Raw genomic sequence first — 19,246 nt, forward strand, 5'->3', positions numbered from 1 at the left:
CCCGTGGCACTGTGCTCTTGGCCAGACAGCATCGTTCACACTGCAGGCACCAGTCACGGATTGTTGACCGCATACCAGGCCAGTAACATCTCTGCCGTACCAGTTCAGTTGTGCGCTCAATACCCTGGTGACCGTGATGTGTATGCAACTGCTCCAAGACTTCTGCGCGAAGGCTCTCTGGCAACACCAGCTGTAGGACCTCCTCCCCTCCATCTGATCGTTGATAAGCCCGGTACAATAGTCCGTCTCGGGTGCGCAGCCGGTCCCACTGGCGTAGTAACTCTTTCAACGCAGGACCCTTGTCTTGTCGCTCGGTCAGGCTTGGCATCCGTTGCTGCTGAACATAGGGAAGCACAAAAGAGATAAGAGGATCTGCTTGCTGTATGATTACCAAGTCACCGGGAGTTCGTTCCGGCAAGGCAGAGATGGCGGATTGAACAGCCACCCTTTCTGGCCGTACTGCCTTGTCGATTTCCACTGGGATTAGTGTACCTGGACGAGATGAAACTGGGGGGTGTGTTAGAGGTAGCCTGGAGAGGGCATCTGCGTTCTGGTTGGTGCGGCCAGGGCGATACTTCACCACATAGTCAAAAACGGCCAGCTCTGCCACCCAGCGCTGCTCCGTAGCCCCCAGCTTGGCCGTTCCCAGATGACTGAGGGGATTATTGTCAGTCCACACTACACATTTGTTACTCAGCAGGTATTCACGGAATTTCTCTGACATCGCCCACTTCATGCCAAGAAACTCCAGTTTCATAGAGCTGTAGTTCTTTTCGGCTGGGAGTAGGCTGCGGCTGGCATATGCAATGGGACGGGTCTTGCCATCTTGTTCCTGGGACAGAACAGCTCCTAGGCCTTCATGGCTGGCATCCACTTCTAAAATAAAAGGAAGGTTAAAATTTGCATATGCTAGCACCGGAGAGGACACCAACCTGGCTTTAAGCTCTCCAAAGCTGGAGTCACACTGTGGGGTCCATGCATCATTCAGGGACACACCTCGACCTCTGCGGTTTTTCTTGCCAGCCAGTTGTGCTACAGCCCGGTGCAGGGGGGCCGCGAGCCTGGCAAAGCCTTCTACAAAACGCCTATAATAACTCGCAAACCCCAGAAACGAGCGGAGTTCGGCTACTGTGCTTGGGGTAGGCCATTTCTCCACAGCAGAAATTTTCTTTGGGTCCGTAGATACCCCAGCTGCCGACACGACATGTCCCAAGTACCCCACTTTGTTCTGGAAGAAACTACATTTGCCCAGTTTCACCTTGAGTGACTCTTTTTGGAGGCGACTGAGAACCAGCCTCAAGCGGTCAAGATGCTCCTCCACAGTGGATGAAAACACAATGATGTCATCTAAATATAGCAGCAGGGACTGGCAGTTCTGGTCCCCTAGCAGCCTCTCCATTAGCCGTTGAAAGGTACTAGGGGCATTGCAGAGACCAAATGGCATCCTCTGGAACTCAAACAGTCCAAATGGGGTGCAGAAGGCGGTCTTAGCTTTGTCTGCCTCAGTTACTGCCACTTGATGATAGCCGCTAGCTAAATCTAAGGTGGAAAACCATTTTGCGCCCGAGAGGGCATCTAAGGACTCTTCAATTCTAGGAAGTGGGAAAGCATCTTTCCTAGTTTTGTTGTTCAAGAGTCTATAGTCCACACATAGTCTTAAGCTGCCCTCTTTTTTTCGGACAAGCACGATCGGCGAAGCATAGGGGCTACAACTCTCCCGAATGACTTTGTTGTCCAACAATTGACGAATGTGTGCCCTAACTTCATCATAATCAGATGGGGGTATGCGCCTGTATCTCTGCCTGATTGGGGCATCGTCGTTTAGTGGAATGTCATGGGTAATTAAGGAGGTGCAGCCCAGGTCCAAATCAGATGACGCAAAGACCTTTTCATGTTCAAGCAAGAGGGAGAATACACGTTGCCGGTCGGTATCAGTTAGTGACGCGAGGTCTAGTGATGCAATCTGGCCCCTAACAGAGTCAGATAAAGCGGCCTGGGAATAGACTGTGGCCCCTATACTATGTGGCTGTGTGAATGAGATTCCATCTGGCATGCTAATAACATCTGCTCGGCTTAGTGTTGCTATCGGGTGATGAGGGTATAGTGCAGTCCCTCTTTGCCCTACATTGACAACCGGAATGTAAACTGTACCTTTCTCGACCGTGACCATTGCAGGTGAGACCAACAAGCCTTCAGGTAGGGGTTGGCCAATATCCACCGGTTCGATCAGGACTGTACCTGTAGACTGACTAAAGTGAGCAGAGCATGTGGCAGCAATCAATTTCATTGAGCCCCCAGGAATAATGACAGGACGCCTACCTCGCACTCGAGCCACACTGCTCGTAGGTGGCAAATCTGTGGTCTCAGTGTAGTGGCAATGATACAAGGCCTGCTGCAACGCTACAGATGCCTGCTGTACTTCAGGGAGGTCAAAGAGGTTAGGGCCATGCCCACTGAACAACACTTGATAACATTTTTTTATTATGTTCATTCCCAACACTCCTCTTACCTCACCTGTCCCTGGGGGGTCCTTAACAACCAGAATACCCCGGTTCGGTACAACCTGGCCAAATACAGTCACGTCCATCTCAATAAAGCCTACATAAGGGATGTCAAGGCCATTAGCTGCAGTCAGCTCCAGCCAGTTACAGGATTTAGGGGTGCCTTTAAAGTTCTGCCTAAAGAAACTCTCTGGCAAGGTGGTAACCATTGAGCCAGTGTCTAGGAGCAGCTTAGCAGTTACTCCCCCTAAGCTAACAGTTACCTCCGGACATGCTGCTATAAGGCGGTCAATTGGGCGATGTGGGCCTGGCCTTTGTATCTGTGAGCCGTTACCTTCCCCTTCTGATGTTTGGCTCCTTACACCAGAGGGTTGAAGTTTCCCGCCTCCTGAAGAGCAGAGGTAGCGGCCACATGCTGAGGCCGAGCCTGTGGAATGAACCGCTCATTATCACACTCCCGAGCAAAATGGCCGGGTTTTTGACAGCGAAGGCACAGTAAGGTGTTAGGTCGCCTGACTGGAGGTCGGGGGGCTGTCTGCAATGCCAACAACCCCTGGGTCAGTTGATTTAACTGTTCCTGTTGCTTTTCTAGAAGCTGTCGCAGCTCTGTGAACTCCGAGTTTGCCGTTAGGCTAGGTGGGCGGGCCCTGGAATAATGAACAGCGCTGAAGGATGGGACTGAAAAGCTCCTACCCCGTGGCTCATCTGGTCTACCCTCTCGTTCCCACCTCATGGCCTCAGCTCTAACCTCCAACAGCGTGCACTCAGGCTTCTCCCTCACTAACCTTTTTAGTTCCCTGCGCAGGTTAGGATCTAGGACGTGCTCAACAAACTGGTCGCGTAAGAGGATGTGGGAGTCTGCCATTTTCCTGGGAGCACAACGCTCGACTTTCTCCATAAGACAACATAAGGCATGCGAAAACTCATGCAGTGACTCTCCTTCCTGTTGCTTTCTGGAAAAAAAACATTCTTGCAAGGACACATAGGAACGTACGCAGCCATACAACTCCCGCAGAATAGACATAATTCTTTCTGGATCTTCCCTCTCTGTTCTTGTTCTGTACCTGATCTCATCTTTAGCCTCACCCTCCAAATGGTCAAATACAAAATATGCTTGATCTACAGTAGTCAGTCGTCTAGTCCTCAGTGTGGCCCTCATTTCTTCTATCCAGTCCTCTATGGGTATCCCAGAAGTCCCCCTGAAGAGCGGGCACTTGCGTTCTCTGGGAATATACAGCAGGCGTTCCATAGACTCCCCATCGCTGGAATGGACATTAGATAGGGGGGCTGGACAGTCATTGGAGCAACTCGGGGCAGCTGCTCCAGAGTTCATTTTGGAAGCGGCTAACAGCCGTTCATTTTCAGACTGGAGCTGCTGGACCAAGTCTCTGAGCTCTTGTTCCGTGGCCATGATTGTTGAGGGGTGAGGAAAGTACAGGAGACAGTAGGAGCCGTTGCCGTTGTGGAGGTCCAGCTGGCTTCCTCGATGACCAATGCAGTTTTTTTTTATTTGGGTCTAATTGGACAAAAACAAAAAAAAATACAAAACATACAGAATAATCGCCCAAGTCAGTACAATCACTATTGCATCCCAGCCATCCTGCCAGCAACGCCAATTGTGACCGCGCGCGATCCTGACAATGATGGTGGCATGCAACAAGTAATTGACTAGACACAAATTATACAATTTTGAGCAATTTATTTGGCGTAATGAGACTTAAAAAATCGGAATATATATATATATATATATATATATATATATATATATATATATATATATATATATATATTTATTTCATTGTATTGAATATAATCATTTAAAAATACCAATTATAATCTATGTGCTCCAATGCGAACCAGAAAGAGAGAGAGCCATACTCAGGGCTGGCCAGTAGCGGCCACAACAACGATGGAGGACTAAGGGGCTGGAATAGAGCACTCACTACGCTCCGTGCCACACATTCATACACACCAAATCAAGAAAAAGAGGCAAACTAAAACTGTACAAGTGGTGAAGGGAAGTGCAAAATACCACGGCATTCAAAAGGAGTGATGGCGCAGCAGTGAGCAACTCTATCACTAAATCCCCCCACCATGAGAAGCCACGCCCGGACCAGACCCTGAGCAGGAAAAGACACAATGAGCACAAGTACCCAATCACAGGGTTCAATATATTAAAATCAACTAAGCACCAAACAAACACAGTAAATAGTAAATAAGTAAATTAAGTAAAGAAACAACAAAAAACGAAATTAAATGCCAATTAGACCCAAATAAAAAAACTGCAAGGCACTCAGCGCCTGTAAGGACAAGAAAAGAGTTAACACATGTAATAAATATTCCTTCTCTACTTGTAAACTGGCATTACCTAGTATGACTACAAGAGAGCGGCTACGTCATAGCAGACCGCCTCCTTTACACACGCAGCAGTCTGAGCCAGCGTCTAAAACACAAAAAGGAGAACTGAGAATTCACTAAAAAATGAGGAGCACAAACACACCTACCAGGCCTTCAGCAGTGAGAGGAATACCCGCCCCAGGGACCACGATTGGCGCAAGTGGCACAGGGATGTAGCGTCAGTACGGGTGTCTGCTGTGTGTTTATATACGAGTGCTAATGTAATGGAATGCGGAAGTCTACGTACCGGCTTGGGGGGGAATTCCCTCTACGGCGGCTCATTAGGGACAGACAACCCACCGGTTACATTTGCTTCTAGCAGGACATTCGCCTTCATATTTACCTCCACAGTTCCTGCAACTGTTGTCATTCGTTTTTCTCACCATCGACTGTTGTTTGGATGATTCTGCAGTCTTTCGATCCACCGTAGCTGCTGCGCCTCTTTCTATGCCAATTGCTTACATTTCAGACACCTCAAGTGTTCTTCCATGATCAAGAAGCTCTTCTAGGCCAAGTTCAGGTTCCCTTAGCGCTTTTCTGCGCAGCCTGGATGAGGAACAGGTTTGTATGATTTGCATTTTAATCGTTGCACCGACATCTGTAAATCCACAGTTCCTAGTGTGAGATGTATGTTCCTGTTTGTGTGCTTTTTACATTCTTTTTCTTATAGAGCAGATGTTGTGACAATGCAGGAAATAATGCTGTGACCATATAAGGCAAATATGGAAACTGAGGGATGAAGGAGTATAGGAAGCGTGACGATAAATCACTTTCTGACACAGTACACCTGGCACAGAGTGGCAAAGAGGGGAGATCACAGAGAACCTTCCGTGCAACAACCATCCAAGGGCATGAGGAGATTATAAAAGTGTCAGAGTCGGACAGCAGACAGACTCTGGGAGGGATCGCTTTTGATGCGTGCTAGGGTCTCCAGATATATCTGCAGAGAATTGCTCAATGTATCTGACTCTTCTAAATAAATATTAACTTTTTTAACTTTGATTGATTGACGTGTCAGATTCTTCTCATCAACCAACTCCGAGGTATCGGAAATCCCAACACTAGCTAACATCTTTGGCCTAGTATGATAACTGTCCATTTTCTCATAGTTTCCTGTAGCTGAAGATGTATACTTGATACAGTACGTTTTTCTTGGGAGAAAAATATTCAGATAACTTTTGCTTAGTCTCTGAATATTTGTCATCTTCGCTGATAATGTGTTGTAGATATCATGCACAGACTGTCTCAAACAATGTCCCACACACTCTCTCATAATGTCTCTCATACTGTCCATGTCTATACCGTGTTGCCATGCAGAGCACATTTGGAAAGCCGCTGCATTTTGTGCTCTTCGTAAAGAACTTTACGAAGAGCACAAAATGCATTAATCATTTATTTGTCACTTAATAAACGTTTTGGATGCTTGTTGTTGATGAATACATATTTACACATAGATAAGTTGGTGTAGTACATGTAGCCAATATACTATTCACTCTTTAGGCTTGTTTTTATCTTCTATGATCTCATTGGATTATGATAAATTCCACGAAGCCCCCTGACAGCATGGACGTTTAAAGGAAAATAATCTAATTGATTTGAGTGATGAGGCACTATACATTTTCCCAACACTTGCGCATGTATGTCTGACATATAATGGCAATAAAGGTTTCCTGATTCCTGATAACTTGTGTGCGATACTTTGTCGGGCTTGTAACCCTTGCAGGATAGTGGTGTCCGTTTTTGTCATGGTTATTTGATTCAATTCATTTTATTTAAACCCTGACATCGGCACAGGAAAACATGGAAAAAGCATCCGATGGGAAGAATAAAAGGAAGAAACCTTTAGAGAGAGAGAGGAGGATGTCTACCCCTGTATGGACGGACTGCGATGGATGTACTATAGCAAGGTGTAAATCTGCTTATTTAATGAAATTGCCTTTTCTTGTTCTTTTGAGTTTGTATCCTTGAAATGCACTTGAAATGCACTTATCGTAAGTCATTGTGGATAAAAGCCCCAGGTAAATGACATGTAATGTACAGAATGAACAACATAAAAGATTCATAATACGTTCAATTCATCCAACAGAAATGATTCAAATACACATATTATCACCTTATATGCGGTCATGATCATATCCTGCTCGTAAGGGGAGAAACAAGACACCCTTCCTTAAATTTTAATTGTCGTTGTTAAAAAATTCTGGTTTCGGTGATTGACATCTAGTTAAACTCAACGAGACAGTTTGAGCATGGATCAGACTTTGAGGAAACAAGATAGCCTGGCATCATTCATCTAGTTAATTTGAGCTGGATAATGCGATATTTGATCGACTTAGTTGAACAGCATATGAGGAACAGGGCCCAGGCAAAAAAAAAAATAATGTCCATACATGCTGCAATGACATAATAAAAAACAAAGAGCCTTACAATTGGTTGTAGTCATAGTCATGTTTTAATGTACAATAAATATGTTCAGGGTGACAAACACAAAAGCACACCAGCATGAATAAAATGTTTATTTCTAGGACGAGTGCCATGAGATGGGCCAGGTTTTTAATAAACAAAGAAAAACACGGACAAACAGTTTAACTGACTTACAGAACAAAAAACAGACCACACGTAAACCAGTACATAGTAAATCAATAAAACTCTTAAATCACCACAAAGTTGCCATGCACAGTTTGTTATTAGAGTAAATTAAAACAAACTTAAATTCATGTTTAAATATTAAAAATATATCCTAAATAATATTTTAAATGTAAAGAATTGCAATGCTCAACACGAAGCCCAAAATATAAACAACGGTGGTCATTTAATGATAACTTTCTTCACTTTCGTTTTGGATTCAATTCTGACTTTTAATATTTTTTTCACAGATGCTTTGATTTCTTGTGTCTGTAGAACATAAATGATTGGGTTTAACATGGAAGGAAAAACAGAGGTCAGAGAAAGGTTTATGATCCTGGCATTTGGATGTATTTGGGAACCTGCAGTAAATGTGATCAATATTGGGATGAAATAGATTGCCACTAGTGAGAGATGAGCTGTACACGTTTTAAAGGCCTTGTATCTTTCCTGAGCTGTGGCCACTTTAGACAAAGCATAACCAATACATACATAACTTAACATGATGAATGAGAGTGGAAACCAAAGAACTAGAACTATTAAGAACAGAGCAAAGAAATAACTGGGTGTGTAGTCATTGCAGGCCAGCCTGAACATCTGGCCGTGGTCACAGAAATAACTGTTAATAACCACAGACCTGCAGAAGGAAAGTCTGGTGAGAAGACCAACTAAAACAAGTTCAATAGTAATTGCAAACACCCAGAAAGAGGCAATCAAAGACAGCATGAACCTGTGGGTCACCTTCACATGATAGTGCAGAGGGTGCATGATGGCAATTAATCTGTCATAGGAGAGTGCAACCAGATTAAAAACCTGCATGGAAAGGAAGGTGTAGCTGAAAAAAAAGAAAGTCAAGCAGTCGTTGTAGGAGATGTAGGGATTGTTAAACAGAAAGATGTCAAGAAGCTTCGGCACCAGAGCAGAGCTACCCAACAAGTCCACAAATGCTAAATTAAATACTGCAATATATTTAGGAGTTCTCAGATTATGATCAAAGTAAATTACAACCATCACCACTGTATTTCCAAGCACTGAAACAATATAAACAAAACAAAGGAAGACATAGTAATACTTGATATTAGGTATGCCTGAGAAACCACTTATTATGAAATAAGCAGGACGCACAAAAGTGATGTTTTTCCCGAGAGCAGAGTTGAATGAATTCATTGTAAAAGCTGTCAAGTCATCTATGGTCCTGCTTGTGATGATGAAGCCCTGTTGAGCTTTAGATGTTTTGAAATGAGTGGCTTATAAATCTTCCTCTGACTTCATGCTAATAAGGTCAATGTCTGGAACGGAGTTGGTCTGATCCCACGGGTCAATCACACACGTGGGATCAGACCAACTCTTTTCCAGTCTTAGTATCGCAATACATTTACCCAAACATATAACTTGCTTCTCAGCTGACCTGCTCTGATTACCAACAAAATATTAAGATAAAGTTACTCATTTATAAGTTTCCTGTCCAAGATTTCTTGTCAAAGGGCAAATTAACTTAAAGAGCGTCTTTTTTCTCCGTTGACGAGCAGGAGATGATCATGAAAGGAGATAATATGTGTATTTGAATCATTTGTATCGTTTGAATTGAATGTATTGTACATCTTTTTCACGTTGTTCATTCGGTTAATCCATCGCTGTCTCTCCATCCCGGGGGAAGGATCCTCCTCTGTAGCTCTAAAGGTTTCTTCCCTTTATACTCCCCATCAAATGCTTTTTCATTTTTTGGGGAGTTTTTCCTGTGCCGATGTGAGGGTTTCAGACACTTATAGATGGACGGAGACATAAGCAACAGGAGACAGAGGTGACCCTCCACTCAGAGGAGTAGCTGAGAAGAAGTAACCACCAGGACTCACTTCTCTCCTTTGCCCCTAACAGGACGAAGGAGCCGGTGACACGGTGGAGAAGACAAGGGGCAATGACTATTTCTGTTGGAAGTTGACCTAAGGAGCCATTATTCTGACCTTGTTAATAAAAGGACCCTTTTTGTTTTATAATTAGTGCTTCCGAACCTCTTGTTTTATACCTGAATCTGGCCTACCTTCCCCTGGGTTGCCACAATGTCTATGAGTGACCATATAGAACTATTGACCAGAGTTTTAGAATCATACTAAATTCATTTGATTTGTTAGTCAAATGTTGATACAACTCTATTCCTCTATTTAACCAAGCTAAGTATTCATATTATGATCTTCCGGACATTTGCTTCTAAAAGTATTCTATAACTGGACCTCTTCAGATTTTAGTTGAATACTCCTGATATAGAATTAGAAGTTTTATTATGAGAATCTGTGTATGGGTGAATCAGTATATATCTATTATCCATAATCAGACATTTGAGAAAATGAGACGTATGAGAGAATTGAGACAATGTGTTCACCACATAACGAAAAAATCATGTAAATGAATGATTCCTTGTCTTCAGCATCGATGGCGCTCGTACATGATGTCATCGTGATGTCCTAACAGGTTTTGTGATGTCAGAGAACTCTCTCCTATAAGGCGTTAATCTAACTCATATCGCTCCTTCATTAATGAGGTAGAGGGCTGCCCTTTCTTTGGGAGTGGCAAACTAATCTAGCTTGCTCAAATGAAATTGCGCTGGAGCAGGTACTAGATTTTTGATGTGTTGCTATGGGGATTTAGCCTGCTTCGGGGAACCGAAAAACCTGATCTGCTTATCTTAAATCTGCTTATCTGCTGCTTATCCTAAAAATGATCCGGCTAGCTCAGTTAGCCACGTATGAGGAACGGGGCCCTGCTCTGATAACTAACAAAATAACAAAAGATAAAGTTTGACATTTGAAAGGCTCAAGTAGTCTCCCTTCCTGCATTACCACTCTTAGCCTCAAGTGTTACTGATGCTGCAGCAGAGGCCTTTTTACTATCAGCTTTCTGCTTGTTTACAAGTTAGCTTCTTAATTCTGACATGCTTCAATATGTCACAGGCAGACGCTCCCCGTCCCCGGAATATTGAGGTGCGAAGATCGGGACCTCAGTCACCCCTCTGTTTTGAGCCATAATGGTTTGTGCCATCTGGGATCAGCCCACCGACTCACCTGGGGCTCGTCACTAATCAGGGCCAGCCCTGTACTTAAGCCTGTGACTCCCCAAAGCTCCTTGCGAAGTCTTGTGCATGTTCCATCACATTCCGAGCGTTTTCCCGATCTCCTGTTCTTGCCTGTTATTGACCTCTCGTTTGTCCCAGACCTCGTTCCTGCCTGATCCTCAACGGTACTTCTGCCTAACTCCACGTAATCCCGGCTTTCGACCACCCGCCTGTACTCCGGATACGACCACGCCTGACCCCCTGACGGTGCCTCTGTTTATCCCCGCTCTCCTGGCTTTCGACCCTCTGCCCGCCTACTGGACTCGACCACGCCTAACCCTTGTCTGTACTTCCACAATAAAGCTGCGCTCTGCGCTTGGGTTTCACTCCTGTCTCTTGTGGTGCGTTACACAATACTATAGTAGCTACAGTAAGCCAAAATAAAGTCATCACTTATATGGCTCTAACAATGTTACTCACGTTGTGACAATAGGGTGGAGATCAAACATGAAGATGTTTAATAGGACTCATTTACTCTGGCTTTTTAGAGGTGGAGTATTAATATTCGACTGCTTAGTGTGGCCTGCGAAGCTCTGTATTATTCGGAGTACTTCTTCTTTATTATTCTCCTTCCATACGAAGTTTGCCACGTTGCTCCTCCCGCAGCGTTGCTTGCACATGCCTCAAAATTCATCCAAGTGTTGGGACTCATCGGTAATCGTGTGCCTTGACTTTTCTATTAGAAAGTACTGACAAGTTTCCCATGAATTCCTCAAAACAGAGCCAAAATTCTCAATCAGAATGAATGGAGTTTTGTTTTTACTTTGCGGCCATGATGACTCCGTATACTTCAACATTGAAAAATTATTTGAAGCTTCAAAAGTAAGAAATAGTCTTGACTCTATTGAGCCAAAAGTGCATACACACACCTCCTACGGCTTACTTGTAATCACAGTTCAAGTTTTTGAAAAATGTGAGACCGTTCCTGCGTTTATAATGTGTGTAAAAGTAATATTCTTAAATCGCTAAATTAAACGTGTCCACAAATATTACTCTTCATGCGTTATTGTTGCATAAGACGTTTGGTCATTTGGTTTTGGTCCTGAATATCTGACTTTTGAAATCCAACAGACTACACATTTGACCACAGAACCGCAAGGGGAAACAACAACTCTCGCTCCATAAGGACCAATGCAAATCGAGTGACTTATTTCTCAGAGAAAGCAGAAGGTACACATTTTGGAAACTGTCATTAGAGCCGTATTATTACCCGCAGAGACATACATAACATCCAAGCGTTCTCTCAACATCTCTTTTTTCGATTGGTATTATAGTTTTGCGGTTACAACAACTTGTTTGAGGTGAGGGTTCAAGGTAAAATCCCGGTTTTGCAGTCTCCATGACGACGACACAGTCATTTGAAAGCACTCACTCTCTGTCTCTCCCTTACATAGTCTGACACAAGCTGTGTCTCAAAATCGCTAGGCTGCATCCTTAAGGACGCCTTCATCCACGGCATACATCACTTCCGCTGACTCGGCTGTGACTTGCCTGTCCCATTGCGTTGGCTCCTCGTAACGCGGTCAAGGCACGCAGCCCTCCAGGAGCCGATTTGGAGGACACATGGGATCTTGCCTTTGCGTCCCAGCATCACGCTTTAGTTTATGAAATCACTTAAATTACGTAACAGCCTGAATTATATCACGCTCCGGAGGAGAAGCATATCTTCCTGAATGAATTGAGTTCATCTTATCTGTACTTTAAAAAGTATTTTGGATTTTAAGGCTTTTATTGTTAAGCTCGGCAGGTTGCTAGGCAACAGGAGCAGCAGAGGTAATGCTAATGACGCAAGCAGACAGTCCCCTATGTAGGCCCGACCGCCCCATTTCGGAGACCGTTCGGTTCAGGCTATGCGTTGTTGGAGGTCTCAGCCCAGGTCTACCGCGAAGGCTGCTGAAGGCTGGAGGCTACAAGGATGCAGCCTTGTGACTTGAGACACAGCTAGAGACACGTTTACAACGTGGGCAGGCACTACCTTGAGATAGTTAGTCAAGCCATGGTTTTCCTTCCTCTCTGTCACTCTTACATCACAGAGCTGCGTTAGCTAGTTTACCACCTGTGTAGATTATGCTCAGAAATCTGTACTTCTCATATTGTAGAAAACAATGTGCCTTAATCATATTATTTTGGGTAGATTCATTTGATATTTGGTGTGGAGAGAGCTGCAATGCCATCCCATTACCACTTGGGTATTTTAAAATGTTTAAGATAAGAATGAAGTGCTCAGCATCATAACTACTAAATTTACTTTAAGTGGTGGTGTGTTGATCAATGAGTTTCATTAGGGCCAGAAATCCCAAAGGTTTTCTACTTATACTATATTTAAACTGTGTATATTGCAACATCTATGGGCAGTTTCGGCCACACAGTCAAGATTTCTGCCGAATTTTACCATTTTTAGTTGTTACTTCAACTTGTTTAACTTCCCTTAAACTTATTTGGTCAAAGGAAGTCGGCCTGCTACATAAGGTCACATTGGCAACAGTACACATAACGGATAACACTAGCAAGCCTGATGTTTTCATTTTAAAAGAATTGTTTCTTATTGTTACGTCCGGCTGCTGCTTGTGTTTTCTCCCCCCCCATCCTTTTTTTGCTTCAATCTGTGCTTCACAGGTGCGGTGAGTTGCTGCTGACGATGCGGGCGTGGCAGGTGATTCTCCAGCCAATCCAGCGCGGCTCTCCTGTATAAATGTTTGTTTGAGAGAGCTTGCTTGAGAGGGTTGTTGGGATAGAACTTTGAGAGACAAACTTTGAGAGACAAACTTTGAGAGACAAACTTTGAGAGACAAACTTTGAGAGACAAACTTTGAGAGACAAACTTTGAGAGACAAACTTTGACCGACAAACTTTGAGAGATTTATTTGGTTTATGTTGTTTGTTAAAACTGTGTGGAGCAGGGCTAGGTAAGATACCCTGGGGTCTACATACACACGTAGGAAAAACCTCTGTTAGACACACTAGGTTAGAAGCCAGTGGCTGTCACCCAGTTTTTGTAGCAGTTTAGGTAAGTGGTTTGATAGGGTAGATTGTGGTAGGTAGGATTAGAGGAATAGGGAAGCTCAGGGTCCTTTTGTTTTGTTTCTTTGCTTTGACAGACCGCTGGCACCGCCCTACTCCACAGGCCTTGCTACCTGTTAGCCCTCCTATCCCCTGTCTACCATTTTGTGTGTGTTTATATGGTATGTACTGGTTATTTCTTTTCATTATTATTTTGTGGAAAAATAAACCCACCGTTCTGTGCTTTTGTAGCTGCGTGTGTTTTTTTTAATTGATTGCTATTGTAGTGTATAGCGTACGGGTTCCGGCATCCAACAAGCGTGGTCTTGGGCAGTTACGCCCCACCTCCTCTTCCGAGCCGGGGTGGAGGCGTAACACTTATACTCCAATTTTACTTCTATAAACATTAGAAGGTATGAAAACTGCAAGAAAGGAAATAAGGGTTTCTTTGGTTGTTTCATAACAATCTGGTTGTGTCATAACAGCCTTCCAGGTAAAACCAACAACTGGCCATGGGGATTTACACCCTGAGAAATAGAGATCCAAAGACACGTATGTAAGTTATTGTGGATTTAGGCAGAGACGAAAAAAGGTTTTAATAACAGACAATAAAACCAAGTTAAACACAAATCACTAAAAACTGGGTTAAGATTTTGTAGTAACCCGGGGGGGGGGGGGGGGGGGCAGATTCAGGTGTAAAACAAGAGGATCAGTGGCAGTAATTGCAAACAAAAAGGGTCCTTTTAATAACCAGGTCAAAAACTTGGCTCTCTAGGCCGACTTCCAACAGAAATAACTACTGTCCCCCCGTCTTCTCCAACGTGGCGCCAGCGTCTTCGTCCTGTTAGGGGCAGAGGAGAGGGTCCTGATTGTTACCTCTTCTCAAACATCTGGGCCGCCCGGTCTCTCGTCCCATCGGTCTCCATCTCCCCCTTTTCTAGTGTCTGCTCTGATTAACTGATAGGCCGCAGGTGTGACCAGTTCCACGTTCCTAGTGGCTGGAGCACCTGCACAGGATGTATATCCCCCTTATTACCTCAGCCTGCTTACAACCGGAGCTTGGAGCTCCCCCTGGTTTGCCACAATTTATTTTAAAAAAGGCAAGTGGACTTAAGACAGCAAACACTGCAAACAAAACACTTTAGGAAAACAGAAAGTAACCCAAAGAAAACATAGGACTACAAAATTAAAATAGCAAAACAGCAGCATGTTCTCTCTGTACGGCACAGGATTGTACAGCATTGGACCAAAGGAGGATAGACTGTTAGTATAGAGAATTTAACACACCTACAATTTAATAACACAACACGTTCAACCCCACCACACAGGCATCAATAATAATATGCATACATGCTGCATTGACACAATAAAAAGACAAAGAGCCTTACAATTGGTCATAGTAGTGATTATTGAACTTCACATCTTGATGACAACCTCTCTATGAAGAAATAAGTCAAAACATTTTTCAAAGTTTAAAAAAATGTATTCCGAGTCTGCCATTTGTGTAGGTGCATCACAATTCTTTAATAAAAGTTGGTACGTTCATAAATGGTTGGAGAGGTTTAATTTGAAGGAGGGTTGAGCTAAAAGAAAACATTACAGTGGTTCATAAAAGATAAAATGCAAACTATACAAATATTCAAATTTACAGTGAACGTTTGCAGGTTCACAAACGCAAAAGTAATAAGAAAAAATATACATTTAGTTACTTAGGATAAACACCTTCTGATGGGTCACAAATTTTCAATAAGAAACAGTGAAAACATTAAAGTGACAGACAATGAGAACCGACAGAACAAAAAACAGACCACACGTATATTGTGGATAGTAAACCAAAGAAACCCTTATTTCCTTATCTATTGACATGTTGTTATTGTGTCACTTAAAACATGCTTAAATTCATGTCTAAATATATATTTTTAAACTCTGAAAAATTGTTCTAATGTATGTAATCACAATCGTTAACACAAAACCCAAAATAAGAACATTGTTTTAATTTACCTTAATATTATTTCATTTTTAATATACAAAATCACAACAGTCAAAACAAAGCCCAAAAGATTTCATTTTATGATAACTTTCTTCATTTTGGATTTACTCCTGACTTTTAATATTTTTTTCACTGATGCTTTGATTTCTTGTGTCTGCAGAACATAAATGATTGGGTTTAGCATGGGAGGAAAAACAGAGGTCAGAGAAAGGTTTATGATCCTGGCATTTGGATGTATTCCTGAACTCATAGTAAATGTATTTAATATTGGGATGAAATAGATTGCCACTAGTGAGAGATGAGCTGTGCAGGTTCTAAAGGCCTTGTATCTTTCCTGAGTTGTGGCCACTTTAGACAAAGCATAACCAATACATACATAACTTAACACGATGAATGAGAGTGGAAACCAAAGAACTAGAACTGTCAAGAACTTAGCAAGGACATAACTGGGTGTGTAGTCATTGCAGGCCATCCTATACATCTGGCCGTGGTCACAGAAATAACTGTTAATAACCACAGACTGGCAGAAGGAAAGTCTGGTGAGAAGACCAACTGCAACAAGATCAACTGTAATTGCAAAGACCCAGAAAGAGGCAATCAAAGACAGCATGAACCTGTGGGTCATCTTCACTTGATAGTGCAGAGGGTGCATGATGGCAATTAATCTGTCATAGGAGAGTACAACCAGATTAAGAACCTGCATGGAAAGGAAGGTGAAGCAGAAAAAAAGAAACGTCAAGCAGTCGTTGTAGGAGATGTAGGGATGGTTAAACAGAAAGATGTCAAGAAGCTTCGGCACCAGAGCAGAGCTACCCAACAAGTCCACAAATGCTAAATTAAAAACTGCAATATATTTTGGAGTTCTCAGATTATGATCCAAGTATATTACTGCCATCACAACTGTATTTCCAAGCACTGAAACAACATAAACAAAACACAGGAAGACATAGTAATACTTGATATTAGGTATGCCTGAGAAACCACGTATTATGAAATAAGCAGGACGCATAAAAGTGATGTTTTTCCCGAGAGCAGAGTTGAATGAATTCATTGTAAAAGCTGTCGAGCCTCTTCTGTCCTCAGTGCAGCAGTTGATGTAGTCCTCTTGGGTGTGTCGGTTCTAAGTCATCATGGTCCTGCTTGTGATGATGAAGCCCTGTTAAGCTTTTTATATTTGGAAATGGGTGGCTTTTAAATCCTCCTCTCACTTCATGTCCAATAAGATCAATGTCTGATCTCATGTGTCAATCACACACCTGGGATCAGACCAACTCATTTCCAGTCTTAAAAACATATCGCAATACATTTACCCAAACATTTAACTTGCTTCTCAGCTGACTTGCTCTGATTACCAACAAAATATTAAGATAAAGTTAATCATTTAAAAGATGTCTCTCCCTTCCTGCATTACCACTCTCGGCCTGAGGTCTTGCTCATGCGCTTTTTTACTATACAGCAATGTAATAGTTCCCTCTCAGGGAACTCGAGCTGCGTAAAGACGCTGTGGGAACGCCCCTGCGTGACTGCGTCACGAAGCACGTGTAAAAACTAGCCAATGACAAGCTGGTACGTCATAGGCGGGGACGCCGGACCAGTGCGCTATAGAGGGACCCGAAGGGCAGGACCATTCATCGCTGTGCCTTCATCTAGTACGTGTGAAGTTTTTCCACTGAGATAGAAATGGCTGAGCGGTTTGTCCAATGTGTTCCCCCTTGCACCTGATTTATTACGGGCAGAGACTCACACGACCTGTGTGTTGTCTGCTTAGGCATGGAGCACGCCCAGCGAGCCCTTGAGGGGGCTAGCTGTGCAGACTGTGAGCATTTGCCGTGGCAATCTCGCGTCTCCCGTCGAGCTCTCTTCAATGAGGACGGCTCGACGAGGCGTGCTCCCCGCGGCTCCGGTTCGGCTCATGCCGAGGCGGAGCCCCGGATGCCTTCCTGTGGATCACAAATGGATCTCACAGAGGATTCCGACACCGGGAGCGGCACCTTTGGCTGAGCCACTCCAGCCTGCAGGAGAAGTCCTTCCTCCTGGATGCCCCTCTCTCCCCCACTACCCTCTTTGGAGGTGCCATTGGGGGCCGTGGCGGATAAACTCCACGCTCCACGAGGTTCTCTCGCGGCTGGACTGGTCTGAGGATGGCCGCCGCGGAGAGGACTTCGTCCAACAGGCCCTGACACCGTAAGGGTCAGGGCCCGGAGAGTGACCCCCACCGGAGGTGGTAGGGTGCCACCGCATTTTCGTGCGTACTACCCACGGTGGTAGACCCCCAGCAGGCTCTGGTGTTGGAACAAGAAGTACAGACCCTGCTGCGGAAGGGAGCCGTAGAACGAGTTCTCCCCCCAGACAGAGAGTCAGGCTATTACAGCCGGTACTTCTTCGTTCCAAAGAAAGATGGGGGTTTGCGTCCGATTCTGGATCTCCGCCGTTTGAACCGCGCTGTTGCGAAGTTGAGTTTCAAGATGCTCACTCTCAAACAGATCGCGGCACAAATCAGGTCCGAGGACTGGTTTGTCACGGTAGATCTCCAGGACGCTTACTTTCATATTCCCGTCCTCCCTCGACACAGGAAGTTCCTGAGGTTCGCTTTTGGGGATAAAGCTTACCAATACAATGTCCTTCCTTTTGGCCTAGCCCTCTCGCCCCGTACGTTCACCAAATGCGTGGATGCAGCTCTGGCGCCATTGCGTCTCCAGGGCATCCGTATTTTGAACTACTTGGACGACTGGTTGATTTTAGCGCCCTCCGAGTGCCTGGTGGCCAAACACCGTGATGTTGTGCTCGCTCACATCAACCGTCTGGGGCTGAGACTCAACACCAGGAAAAGTGTGCTGTCCCCAGCACGTAGGACACCTGTCTCCCGCTCGGGTAGTTTCGATCCTCTCTGCTGTTCAGCAGGCTAGGCCAGCCACTCACTGTGAAACAGTTCCAGAGACTGTTTGGTCTCCTGGCAGCGGCATCCAATGTGATCCCTCGCGGCCTGTTATCCTGAGACCGTTGCAGTGGTGGCTCAAGACCAAAGGGTTCTCCCCGAGGGGGAGCCAGCACCGCCTGATCAAAGTCACTCGGCGCTGCCTGAGGGCCCTGGTCATATGGGAGGCACCCTGGGTTTCTAGCCTAAGGGCCCGTTTTAGGGGCAATCTGTCGTCGGGTCATCCTCACAACAGACGCTTCCCTCACGGGCTGGGGTGCGATCCTGAGTGGTCTTGAACCAAGGGGCAGACACCCTGTCGAGGCAGGGGCCGAGGCCCGGGGACTGGAGACTCCACCCAGAGGCGGTGGAGTTCTTTGGGGTCACTTTGGCCGCGCCGATGTGGACTTATTTGCCTGGGGGTTGTAGCTGGTTGTCTACATCACTACGGTTACAGAGAGGTGTCGTTTGTGTTTTAACAACGCTTCACTGACGAACTATTGAACCGGGATGTCCGAATCTGTCCTAAGCCTTATTTGTTAAACTGTCACTTATGATGACACGCCCCTCACAGTTGATGCCCTGCCACTTCACGCCATATCAGGGTCAAAAGTCTAAATGTGAAGAAAAAAAAGATTCAAACGCAAAAAAATATCTGAAGGTGAAAATATACGTTTTGAATCTGAAAATACTAAATCTGTAGCCAATAAATA

The 19,246-nt window shown here is 44.4% G+C and overlaps 2 protein-coding genes across 2 annotated transcripts; both read right to left on the reverse strand.

Moving 5' to 3' along the window:
* Positions 1 to 7,706: 7,706 nt before the first annotated feature.
* On the reverse strand, positions 7,707 to 8,690 carry LOC119215796 (olfactory receptor 1361-like). The gene has a single exon (XM_037468233.2). It carries the CDS (start codon positions 8,688 to 8,690, stop codon positions 7,707 to 7,709), a length of 984 nt encoding a protein of 327 aa, XP_037324130.2.
* Positions 8,691 to 15,692: 7,002 nt separating this feature from the next.
* Positions 15,693 to 16,670, reverse strand: LOC119215634 (olfactory receptor 1500-like). Its single transcript, XM_037467939.2, has one exon. It carries the CDS (start codon positions 16,668 to 16,670, stop codon positions 15,693 to 15,695), a length of 978 nt encoding a protein of 325 aa, XP_037323836.2.
* Positions 16,671 to 19,246: the final 2,576 nt, after the last annotated feature.

The sequence above is a fragment of the Pungitius pungitius genome, chromosome 16 (assembly GCF_949316345.1).
Source record: "Pungitius pungitius chromosome 16, fPunPun2.1, whole genome shotgun sequence".
NCBI classification, from domain to species: domain Eukaryota; kingdom Metazoa; phylum Chordata; class Actinopteri; order Perciformes; family Gasterosteidae; genus Pungitius; species Pungitius pungitius.